Consider the following 13,014-nt stretch of genomic DNA (forward strand, 5'->3'; position numbering starts at 1 on the left):
TGAGCACTCAGAGCTCATATATACCCAATTTAAGGGTAACGAAGTGACCTTACACACAAACCCAGCCCCAGCTCTTTGCCCACGATACTGAAATTATTTCAGCATATCAAATGACATTTATGTAAATTTTTGAGAAAACAAAATAATTTGTCATTGTGATTTTATGGTGGAAAATGTTCTGGAGGTGGAGAGCACCATCGATCAATTGGAGTTGGAGGAAAAATAGCACAATGCGATAACACTTTTATAAGGGGTTGGCCGAGTGAAAGCACACTTCATACAAAATAAAACCCGTTTAATACTCCTCCCACCTCAGCACCTTGAAAGAAGAGTATTCTGTTCGACAAGAAAAAAAAAAAAAAAAAAAAAAAAGTTTCAGTACAGCTGTATAAAGATATTTGTTCTAATACAAATTACTATAATAAACCCAACTCTAGCCCAATACTACTTTGGTATGAAATATAACTTTAATATTATTTCTTTCTCTCCTTACTTCTCACCTTATCTTTTCCATTCCCATCCCCCCTCCTTTTCTCTACCTTTGTCTTTTTCTCTTTCATCCAAGATAGACTGACCTTGTAGCCCAGTGCAAGGGTGTAGACATGAGCTCGCCTCCAATGGCATCAACAACAGCCCCCTTGTTGATGTAATACCTACAAAAGAGACAAAAGAAAATGAAGAAAATTAGTCATGAAATCCACAAGTTCTTGATTAAACTCCAGTGGGCTCCAACTTATAGATCCCACTAAAACTTGTGTTTGGTAAACATATTCAACAGAGATGATGGCATAATAGTGAAAACAACCGACATTAACAACTAAACTAAGGTAGATACACTGCTCCCAACAGCTGATACAACGTAAACAGTAGGCGAGAATGCTACATATGTATGGGTTTATATCAGTGGAAGTTTGGACTTTATCGCCATTGCAGCTTTGTGTCCTTTACAGTTCCTACTGCCCACATTCCCATCCATATGAACTATATAATACATATATACTAAAGGATATCTTTAGTGGCCTTGCTATATGCTTTTTATCGTCAGTTTATTCTAACATTTGACTTTTGGCCTAGCATATGTAGTTCTATCTGTTGAATTATTCTTTTGTTATAAAGGAAAGCAACAAAAACAAGGGGAAGAAAATAATAACTGTCAACATTAGATAAAAACAACACCTGACAATGTCTCTTCTGTTGTTGATGGAGGCCCAATGAAGGAGAGTGACATTTTCGCTGTCTCTCTTGTTGACATCATATCCACTGTCAATCAATTCTTTGCAGCGCTCCAAGGCCCCATACTGTAAAATGAAAAGGATTTTATCATAAAGTAAGAAATCATCCACTATCCAGCTACTCCTTGAAATGTTCTAAGGTATCCTACTGAAAAATACATACATACATATATCAAAAGGCCATTTCCCCCTTAAAAAAGGGATGGCCCCGGCAAGGTATACACCCATCCTTCACCCATCCAATCCCCACTTATTGTCCCATTTACCTTGGTTCATTATGGATGAAGGTTTATCCCTGCTCTTTGCTATTATTTGGGTCAGAAACAATACACAACGACAGAGCACCTCCATAACAAGTCCAGACAGCCAAAGCTGGATAATTCACACTACAGTGAGACCTCTCATTAACAGATGTTTATTATCTGTTTTTGCGGTGTTTTTGGTGCTGTTGTTTAGTGTTGTGCAATCACTATCATACATACATATACCAAGGCTTTTTCCCCCTTACAAGGGAGGTAGCCAAAAAGGAAAAGGCATAAAATCATTCTCACCCGTTCCATCACTGAATACACTCCACACCCCTCCACCCTCCCTATGCCGCCCAAAAACCACTCCAAAACACCGAAAACACAGCAAAAACACCACAAACACAGCTAATTAACGTCCGTTAATGAGAAGTCTCACTGTACTTCATAACACAATGACACTCCTGCCTCACACTTAAATCCACTCACACTTATCTCTTTCCCTCTCCCTTCCCTGCTAGACAGACATTCCCCTCTCCCCTATCCATTCAATTCTTGGTCTTCCTCTCAACTTCACTCCATCAACTTTTGGTTTCCGCTCTCTTGATGATACCCTTTCTTCTTTATTTTATTTTTTCTATATACCCAAACCATCCCAGTATTCTTGATTTAATCCTATCTCCTGGTTCTCTTTCTGCTTCTACTCTTCAATCACACCTCCTTTTTCACTATCCATCCTTGTAACCACCACTATACTTTTTAAACATTTCATATCAAACACATTTAGTCTCCTCTATTCTGTCTCTTAACTTTCAAGTCTCTGTTCCGTAAAGTGTCATGTGCACAATAACCCCTTTGTTTGTATTCATCCTCTATCTATCTATCTACTAAAGGTCTCCTAGCCCCTCATGGATTAAGTTATAAGAACATAAGAACATAAGAAATAAAGGAGACTGCAAAAGACCATAAGGCCTACACTAGGCAGCTCCGTCCCAGTCTCCCTACCTACAATCTAAGTCATAAGCAATGCAGCAAGACACAGCACACCCACAGCAGGGTCCAACAATTTCATTTACATACTGACCCTCCTTCCTCATCTCCACATGTGAAAATAAAGAAGATGAGGAGAAAACCCTTTGGGTTGTGTCACTTTATCATCCATTCACAACCATTCCCCACTCACACCTATTTCTTGCCTTCTCCCTTCCCTGTTCAACAGCTATTCCTCTTTTACTCAAGGCTCCCTTCACCACAGCCATCCATCTCATTCTCAGTATTCCCCCAAGTTCACTCCATCCATTCCTGCCTTCCACACTTTTATCTCTAGTCTTTTCTCACTCATTCTTACCATGTGTCCAAACCATCTCCGTGTTCTTTCATCAGCTCTATGTACCAGATCTCTTTCCAACCTTGCTCTCCTTCTCGCCTCCTCGTCTCTTCCTCTATCAATCCTTGCAACACCCACCATACTTCTCAAACATTTCACCTCACACACATCTAAATTTCTCCTTCTTGCCTTCCTTAAATTCAAACTCTCTACCCCATGCAGTGTCACAGGTAATCATCCTTTCATATAATCTCTTCTTTGCATTCATCACCTAGATACCTGTAAATTTATTAAATAAAAACTATGCTGCATAGATCACAAAATTTATATTTCATACTAACATACCTGAGTAGCTTTGACAATATCAAAGGTGGAGAAGTCAGATTCATTTGGGTGTTGAATCGTGGCCTCAGAACTTTGTAAAGTCTCTGCTGTGTCCAAGTCCAGCTCTTGTTCAACTCCATATATAGTGCCAGGGTTGCATGCCTCCTGAAAACAACAGAGCATAGTTTAACAAGTGAAGAAAATCATAAGTAAAAACAAACTTTATAGGTAATGATATGGATATTTTAATTTAGTATAGAGAGACACCATTAAGTAAAGTGTGCAAATATCATTCTAACAACCCAAATATGATAGACACCATTTGAACACTAGCAGATAGCCAAAATTCACTGACTGTTGGCACATACATAAACCATGAGGATCTTTCTCCCCCTATAAAGGGGGTGGCTGAGTTAAAGCATATCCCATCCTACACACAACCAAAACACATTTGTTGTCCCACCCATCTTAGCCTGGAACGCCCACTGTGTCACCACTACTCAGAGCATCCGCACTGACTCTCCAGAACCAGGTCTAGGAATGTTTCTGACAGCTTAGGAGGTAGAACAAACCCTTTCACTTCTAAAGCCAAGTATTTACCTAGTTGTATCTTACGGGAAGAGAGCTATGCTCATAGTGACCCGTCTTTGTATCTTTCAGCATCAAGTTTGTTCTTAAATTCTTGTATAGTCCTTGTACTCACTGTTTCCTCATCCAATTTATTCCAATAATACCACTGTTAAGTGGAGCAGCACTTCAGTGCATCCTAATCTTGATGAGATCAAAGGAAGTGGAGAAAAAAGTTAACTTCATTCTCGTGTATACTATGAGAATATAAAACCACCTTATGTGCTAGGAATCCATGCAATGGTTACACTACAAATTGCCAACCAGTTACAATGCAACTATACTGTAATCAATGATACAGTACAGGTATTTAGTTGTCGACAGTTGAAATTGTGTCTGCCTTTTTTTTTCCATGGATCCTCACCTCCGACCAAAATCTGATTGCTCCTGATACACAAGCATTCTGGATAGCTACAATCTGAATATTTGTGATTTTACTGTATTATACTTTGTTCAGTACTTTCACATGGGTCTATCTATTTTCCACATCTAAATACTGTGAAAATATGATCACACAGTCATATTTAATATCCATACATATTACCATACTTTTTTTTATAGTATGAAGTCCAATATATTCAGATCTCAATGATGGTTTTAATTTGCCATTTACTAGATCATGTATTTGAATGAGATGCTCAAATTCACTGACAAATAATTTCATCAAGCCACATATCAAAACACAGTATATATCCTTAGTTTATGTTATCTCTTGTACTCAAAAGATTATTAGTTTCACTATCAAAATTTCTTTGGGTGGTATTCTGTGGTCTAGAAAGAACACTTATTCCAATCCTTTGATAAGTGTATATTATTTTCAGCTCTAAATGTTCACATGTTTCATTGTTCAAAGTGATTTCCCTACATATTCTTGTGAATGTTCTGGTTAACAATATACCTATGCCACCCTTTCCTTGTCATGGAATATGATAAAAGACCTGTGTATCTGGTGTCATCTCATTTATTTCTGATGCATCACTTACATCTCAGTGGTTCTCAAAGTGGGTAGTACCATCACCATTGTGTTGGAAACTTCTGAGTGGAATGGTGAGGTGAAAGGAGCAGAAGGGAGGATGGGCAGGGTGGCAATAGGAGTAATCTAAACCTTTTTTCACCACTGATGAATTACAAAACCTGTCACAAACACGTTGAATGACTCTTATATATTGCCAAGACAACTAAACCTGCTAAATCAATTGGTTTACTAAAGTAATTTTAATCTAGGAAATAGAAAGAGATGTGTGGGTGGGAGGGAGACATTAAGAATTTATTTAGGACCTAAGGGGGCACCAGCCTAGAAAACTTTAGAAACCAAACCTGACTTGTTATCTTGAAATCAAGTTTCAGTTAATAACCCAATAACTATATTGTTATCTATGATTAATATCCTGATTTCAATAATTCTGTTTCCAAATTACTAAATAACCACAACTTATATTTCATTTAGAAGCCATTTTCTACTTTCTTCCTTATCATTGTTACGTTAACTGTACATAGTGAACTGATATCTGCTACATTTACCTATATTGTTAACTGTGCAGTTTATATATTTTTCTTCATTTGTTGCATTTTCAGAAAATTTATTACTATGACAATACATTGGACCTTTGGTTTTCACTCTATACCCAAAACCCTAACACTTGAAATGGTGAAAGACATAGCAGTCTTAAACTAGCTTTCATATATGGTATAAAATGTTTACCCTAATAGACTGATTTTCTAATGATGGGAGTGCATTATACAATGCAATGTCTTTCCCCATCATTTTGGGACTTAATGCACAAGTTTGAAATTATCTTATATTAATTAACTTTGTTAATCTTTTCTTCATCAGGAGGGTAATTTGTAATTCTATCATCCTCACAATTTTAGCATTATTTTTTTCTAGAACTTTCATTCCACTTTTAATTTTCACTCTCATTATTTCACCATTTAGTAACTTATCTTTGTCCTTAAAACTCACTTTCAACTGAAGTCTTTACCTCTTTATAGATTTCTTATTATATAAGGTTTTCTCATTTGCACTACTTGTTTTTTATTATTAACATGTTCTTTGTTTTCACTTTTAACTTGCATACAAGTTCATATTCTCCTTGGGTTAAATTTTTCTGTTACTTTCTATTTAGAGCAAAATAGATGAGTTTGTTGATGGGCTCTGTGACATGATAATTCTTTCTAATTTCAATCTTTCAATCAATCTGTTGCCCCCAGTTTCTCTTGCAGAGGACTCACAGTTCCCAAATTACTGGAAACAGCTACTGGATTGGCTCACAAGTAACTCATAGAAGAGATGTCATGTTGATATCTACCTAGCATAGGACACTGTAACATGAGGTATTCAATGGCTTGTGGGGTGATAGCATCTATGGCTAAATCAATCTTGATGAACAACTATGTTCAGTTTCCTACCATCATCTATGGGTCCCATTAATGTGTTTAGTATTTCAATATTGTAAAAGTCTCTATGAACCCCATATTAACTAATAAACTAGTATATGAGTATTTTTTCATTATGAACAATGATTTATACCAGTCTACACACTCATAAAGAAACTTCCTATGCACTGCAGTGTGAGACTCCAGGACCAAGAGCACTTGCTCATTAATGTCTCAACTTCAAAACAATGGAACTATGGGGACAATAATATTCATCACTATACATCAACATAAATGGTACTGATGAAATTCCAACTGCGGAGCTTGTGAGCAAAAAGCAATGGAGGAGTAAGATAACATTACAAAATTTTATTATTCTGTCATATTACTTCCCATGGCCCTTCCTTCAAGTGCAATCATATATATTTAATTCTGAATTCATATTAATCCTACCAATGAAGATGTAAACAAAATAAGTGTTATAGTTGTTTATAGTTCCTGTTGAAAATTCCCCAAAACAAATACACCACTGCAATCTAAATGATGTACACAACCAACGTACCAACATACAATATCAAAACTAAACTATTTTATCACAAACACCAGTGCACTGACATTACGAAGAACTACAGTCGGATTGTACCTTATTTACTTCATAACTGATACCTATAAACAATGACAGTCTACCATGCATACCATAATATCTTTTATTTCGTCACAGTAATAGACTTTTCGCCAAAATCGCATCACTTAGCCTACACCATTTCTTTAAACACACAAAGTATTCCTGCATTTAAGTGTATGCAAATTAAATTTCAGCAATATAGACATAAAGTTATATGAATGTATTATGCCAAAAACGGAAACTCCCTACCCCCTGAGCCATGAGATCAACGGGATTACAGCTTGGATCCACTTCGCCAGCCATGTTTGTTGTCATTACGACCCCAGCTGGGCGCGTCGTCTGCTTCGTATGTCTAGTCCATTACTCCTAAAAAGTTATTATTTCTTTTCATACGATTACTGTATGTAGATTAATTTAATTTTGTAATTTTATAAGTATGGGCAAATCACTGTGTTCAAACTTAAAAGGTATATTTATGTTACAGCGGTTGATTGTGGACGCTGTTTGACCGGGAAATCTAAATTTAAAGTCAAAATCCTCGAGATTCCACTCTTTTTTCAGGAACCATGCACGATCATTGTAGGCAGACGCGAAATATCTCTTCAGAGGGAAAGCAAACAAATTAGTGACGTAATGGAAAACTATATAGTAATGGGTATTTATCTATTCATTTACGTCTGCGTTATTGTGTGAACACAACATTACTGTGCATTCCAAGATTGCGCTAATGACACTTTAACTTGTTTGTTTGTGATATACTCGTCCATATAGTAAAGTGCAGTTTTATGTGTTTTCGATTAAAAAATTATCCATAATCAAGTTCTCACATCCCTTTCTTAATTTGTTTCGTTTCCCATCTTAAAATTCCATGACGGATTCTAATTGCTTTAGAGTCTTAGACCGTCCACTGTGCTTGTGGCTGGGTCAGAGGAAGTTCTAAAGCCTTTAGTGACGGAGTTTTGGGAAGGTAAATATGGATAAAAGCAAGATTATGCGGTGTACAAGTGGTGAAGGTGGAGTAAATCAGAGGTAAGTTTTAATGGAGGTTAGAGGAAATTGATAGTTTTGGAGTCACATGTAGCAGGGAATGGAGAAACGGGGTGGAGGTTAACTATGGAGTGAATGATGCAAGTAAATGCTTTGGGTGAATAAAAAGGGTTATGAGAAATAGGTATTTGGGAATGGATGCAAAGAAAATATATGAAGGGGTGATTGTGTCTCTTGACTTTCTGTGCCATCCTCGGATGTACAATTATATGTACTGTGTATAATATTGAGTCTTATATGTATTGTACTTATTGTATGTATGATTGTATCCGAATAAAATTCAATTCACTGTATAGGGAGTAGACTTGGAATCGACGGAAGACAGGAAGGGAAATTTTAAATCTATTTGGGGTGAAGTGTCTGAGAATGGTGGGGGTTCCGAGGTCGAATATGGTGAGAAATGAGGTGAAGTTGAGAAGAGGAGAATGGGGATGGAAAGGGAGAATGCAGATAGGGTTGATGAAATATTATTGGGATTGTTTGGGCACATGGAAAGTATGAATAAGGAAAAAGTAGCACCAAATTGTATGGAATGCAAAGGTGGATGGAGAGAACTTGGAGGGAAGACCGAGAATAAGAGGGGAATGTCTGTTGAGTAGGAAAGGGAGAAGGTAAGAGATACGTGTGAGTGGATAATGGTTGTGAATGGATGATATTGACGCAACTCAGAGAGATTTCTCCTCGTCTTCTCTATTTTCGCACGAAAGGGGGGGGGGAGGAGTATCGCCATGCACACGAAGCTGCCCTACTGTGGATGTGCTGTGTCTTCCTGCATTGCTTCTGACCTGGACAGTGGGCAAAAGACAGGAATAGGTGACAGGTGAAAGTGTGGGGGGGGAAAGCCTTAGGTATATATGTACATACACACACTCAAACAATACATGAGTTTAAATCTAAGTAGGATAATTGGAAATAAATTATATGGATTAAGTTGGAACCGTACATGAATTTGAGTCTAGGTATGTTAGAAAATTAGAGAATAGAAGACAGGACTCAACGAGCGTTGGTCCTTTCCTGTATACTACAATTACGTAAACACACACACACATACATATATACATACACACACACACACACACATATATATATATATATATATATATATATATATATATTAAATAACCCACTGTCGGAGAAACAAAGCAAAAGAAAAAGGAACAGACGAACTGTATATTTAGACCACTTCTGTGGTCCTCTTCAGCAGATAGGTACAAGGTAAGATGTACAAGAATATATATATATAGTGAGAGAGGTACAAAGTGGGAACAAGGGGAGGTGGCTTAAGTCACATGTCCGAGGTGGGGCGGACTCGGGAATGGTAACAATTTATTCACAGCATAAGTTGTTATACAATCAGGTGACCATTGCCCTTTTGATGTGTTGAAATTTGACAAGTGTTTGATGAGGAAAGATTCGACTATCTTTCTCCTAAAGCTACAATTGGATTTATAAATTATTTCTGGTTTGTTCCAATCTATGCGGTGATCCTTTGTTGATGTATGGAGGAAGACCGCGGAGTTGTTTTGTGCATACCTAACAGAGTTTTTGTGCTCTTTTACTCTGTTTTTGAGGTCCCTACCAGTTTCACCCCAGTAAACCTCATTACAATCTTTACAAGGTAGTTTATGTATATATATATATATATATATATATATATATATATATATATATATATATATATATATATATATATATATATATATATATATATATATATATATATACATATTGTGTGTATGTGCGCGCGCGTGTGTGTGTATTAGTGATGGAACGATACTAACAATTTTAACGATTCCGATACGAGTCCCGATACTTCTCTAAACTTTCGATTCTAATACCTGCAATGATTATAACTCATGGTTAGACCCTGCAGTTGGCTTAGGAAATGAAATAATTTATGAACAAAATACGTTTATTAATCATCCATCGGAATCGAAAGACTACAGCAGTATCGGAACTCACATTGTAATCGTTGAAAATTATAGTATCGCCCCAATAATGGTTTCTTCCTATTTTTATCTATTACATTTTTCTCTATTTTTTCATTAGATATTATTTTCCCAACCCTAGTTCCATTAATCGATATTGTTTAATTCTTCCTGTTTAAATTCATATACACATTTTATTTTGATTTTTTTCTATTTACACTCTTCACGATTTCCCGGGGTGGGTGTAAAATGCTAATGATTCTGCTGATGAATTTGCTGATCTCAAACACTATTTTCATTCTTTTCTCATTTCTTTATTTTTCAGTATTTTAGAATGAAACTTAAGCATTATATTCCTGTAGAAAAACATCATTAAAAATAACTAAAGAATTTTTGAAAAAAAAAAAATTATGCAAGTATTTGAAGACAACTTATTGAGATCAAAGGTTGGTTGTGTTTATTTTTGTGTGAATACAACTCATGGGAGATCAAAGGTTGGTGGTGTTTCTTTTGGTAAGTACAACTCATTGGGATCAAATGATATTAAAAATACTTTAGGAAAAAAGATCAGCAAAATCCAAAATGGCCGTTTAAAATGCGCAAAAACGGCTTCGAATATTTCATAAAAAACACCCACCTCAACATGGGACTTTTTCAAAACATTTGATATCATTGGAAAGGTAAGGTTTCAAAGAACAATATACTAAAATTTCATTTTAAAATACTGAAAAATAAAGAAATGAGAAAAGAATGAAAATAGTGTTTGAGATCAGCAAATTCATCAGCAGAATCATCAGCATTTTACACTCACCTCGATCTCCGCGTTATCAGCGAACAGTTGAGGGCAGATAAGCAATGCATCACGTCATTGGTATGCGAACAATACAAGTACCGGGTACTAAAATCTGTGAGATGCCACAAGTCACTTTTCTTTAATACATGCCATTCATCACTAACGTTCTCAACTTCTCATGTGCCTACTTTCAGGAAATCTTCCATCCATTTCACGATGTTTCCGAGTCTTCCTGTATTTTCTTTCACATCTATTGAAGTAACTTTAGTTATATACTGTATATGTATATATATACATATATATATATATATATATATAAATAAATAAATATATATATATATATATATATATATATATATATATATATATATATACATATATATATATATAAAGTTTTGACCCAACTGGAGTATTTCATTATACAATTCCTTTTATCTATTCGAGAAAATTACCTAACTGTAAAATGACTATCGCATAGAAAAATATATTATGTACAAAAAAAATCGTAGTGGATTAACTGTAGCGGTTTTTTTTTTTTTTTTTTTCTTGTGAGTAAATACTGCACTGACTCGGTTTTACGCCTTGAATTGACGTTTAGGGGCTTAATCAAGAAGGAATATTCTCACTAACCTCTGCTCTATGACCAGGATTCGAACCCGTCGGCTTAAACTTCCTAGTGGGACCTTGTACAAATCTGTTGTGCTCACAGAGTTAATGTCATACATCTGCGTATGTCATAATGCCAAATATGGGATTGGATTGGTTACAAACATTAATTTTATTTCAGGTTTGTAAACAAAACAAATGAATTAATATGTAAACAGATAAATAAGATACTTTTCAGTGGAGCACACCTACATTAGAAATTTTAATTTTGATTTTGTAAATTATAATATATCAATGTAATATGAAATATTGGCGGAAGTCAACAACATAAACCGTTGATAGTCGGAGGTCGAAGACGACAACGACCCTGATGACCTCTAAAATTACAGGTACCACATTATCAAATGCAGGTTGAGTAGGTAGATGGTGTCTCAAGCAGTCGAAGTGGCTATGTTTGTTTGTATATCGCTCTAAGTGACTTTTTATATTATTGATTTCCTCCTCGAAAACCGTACATTACGTTGATGTATTATAATTTACAAAATTAATATTTAATTTTTTATTGATATATCGCGTAGGTGTGCACTTCTAAAATGGTCATAAATAAAGATAAATAAGAAGTTATACAATCTACAAAACAATTTTAAGACCAGTTCTTACATATGGGCCAGAAACATGGACATTGACAGAAAGGCTGAGAAGCAAGATACAAGCAGCAGAGATGAAAGTACTGCGGATAATAAAAGGTCTAACAAGATGTGACAAAATAAGAAATGAAGAAATTGGAGGAAACCTGGAAATAGAGTCTATATTGGAATACTTAGAAAGAAGCCAATTGGTTTGGCCACGTCATGAGGATGAATGAGCAACAGTATCCAGTTAAATTCTATCAATGGCAGCCACAAGGAAAGCGACCAATAGGAAGAGACGGAGAGACTGCCAGACAAGCCATAGAGTCAATAGGAAGAACAACGCAGGAAGTGGAGAGAGAGCAGCATGCTGATAGGACTTTGTGGAAAAACTTCGTGAGACATCACCAATGACAGAGCGATAAGCCCTACCTGATGTATTGTGAGAAAGGTGGGAATATATATATATATATATATATATATATATATATATATATATATATATATATATATATATATATATATATATATATACACACACATATATATATATATATATATATATATATATATATATATATATATACATATATATATATATATACAGTCTATATATATATTTATATACCCTGTGGTGCCCCCTGGGTAATGCTAACGGCAGCGGCAAAGGCACTACAACAGGCCTAGCAAGCCAGTAACGTCCCCCTCCCCATTGCTCAAGAAACACTACTATTGTGCCTCGGAATGGACTGACCTTACGGCGACGACTACGGACCGGAAACGGACAGGCGAAGGAAATCCGAATGGGAACGATTAATGCTGCTACTCTGATTGGAAAGGAAGAAGAGGTGGTTATGATGATGAAGGAGAGGAGACTGGATTTGCTGGGAGTGTGCGAAACAAGAATGACGGGTTCTGGATCCAAACTTATCCATGATAATTATCAATTGATATACAAAGGGAGAGAACAAGAAAGGAAATATGGAGTTGCATTTATAATGACCCAAGAAATGGCAGACAGAATTGAAAAAAAACAAGATTCATCAGCGATAGAATAATCACAATAACCATCAAATTATTCACCAGAAAGATAACTTTAATTGTAGTATACTCGCCACATTAGGGAAAATCGCAAGAGGAGAAGGAAGACTTCTATCAAGCACTGCAAGAAACAATCGACGACAACAACGGAGTAGGAAGAGACGTAGTAATAACGGGAGATTTAAACGCCCATGTAGGAACAGACAGAACCGGA

General features: G+C 35.9%; 1 protein-coding gene across 1 annotated transcript in view; it reads right to left on the reverse strand.

The window, feature by feature from the left end:
- Hip14 (palmitoyltransferase Hip14) overlaps positions 1-7,128 on the reverse strand; it is a 34,895-nt gene extending 27,767 nt beyond the window's left edge. Inside the window, exons 1-4 of the mRNA XM_076207639.1 lie at positions 7,006-7,128; positions 3,150-3,293; positions 1,177-1,298; positions 576-653 (exon numbers count right to left, since the gene is read on the reverse strand). Of these exons, the coding sequence (XP_076063754.1) occupies positions 576-653; positions 1,177-1,298; positions 3,150-3,293; positions 7,006-7,071 (410 nt within the window). The 5' untranslated portion in view covers positions 7,072-7,128. The remainder of the gene's footprint in view (positions 1-575; positions 654-1,176; positions 1,299-3,149; positions 3,294-7,005) is intronic.
- Positions 7,129-13,014: the final 5,886 nt, after the last annotated feature.

Source organism: Oratosquilla oratoria, chromosome 24 (assembly GCF_046742065.1).
Source record: "Oratosquilla oratoria isolate Oo_2021 chromosome 24, ASM4674206v1, whole genome shotgun sequence".
NCBI classification, from domain to species: domain Eukaryota; kingdom Metazoa; phylum Arthropoda; class Malacostraca; order Stomatopoda; family Squillidae; genus Oratosquilla; species Oratosquilla oratoria.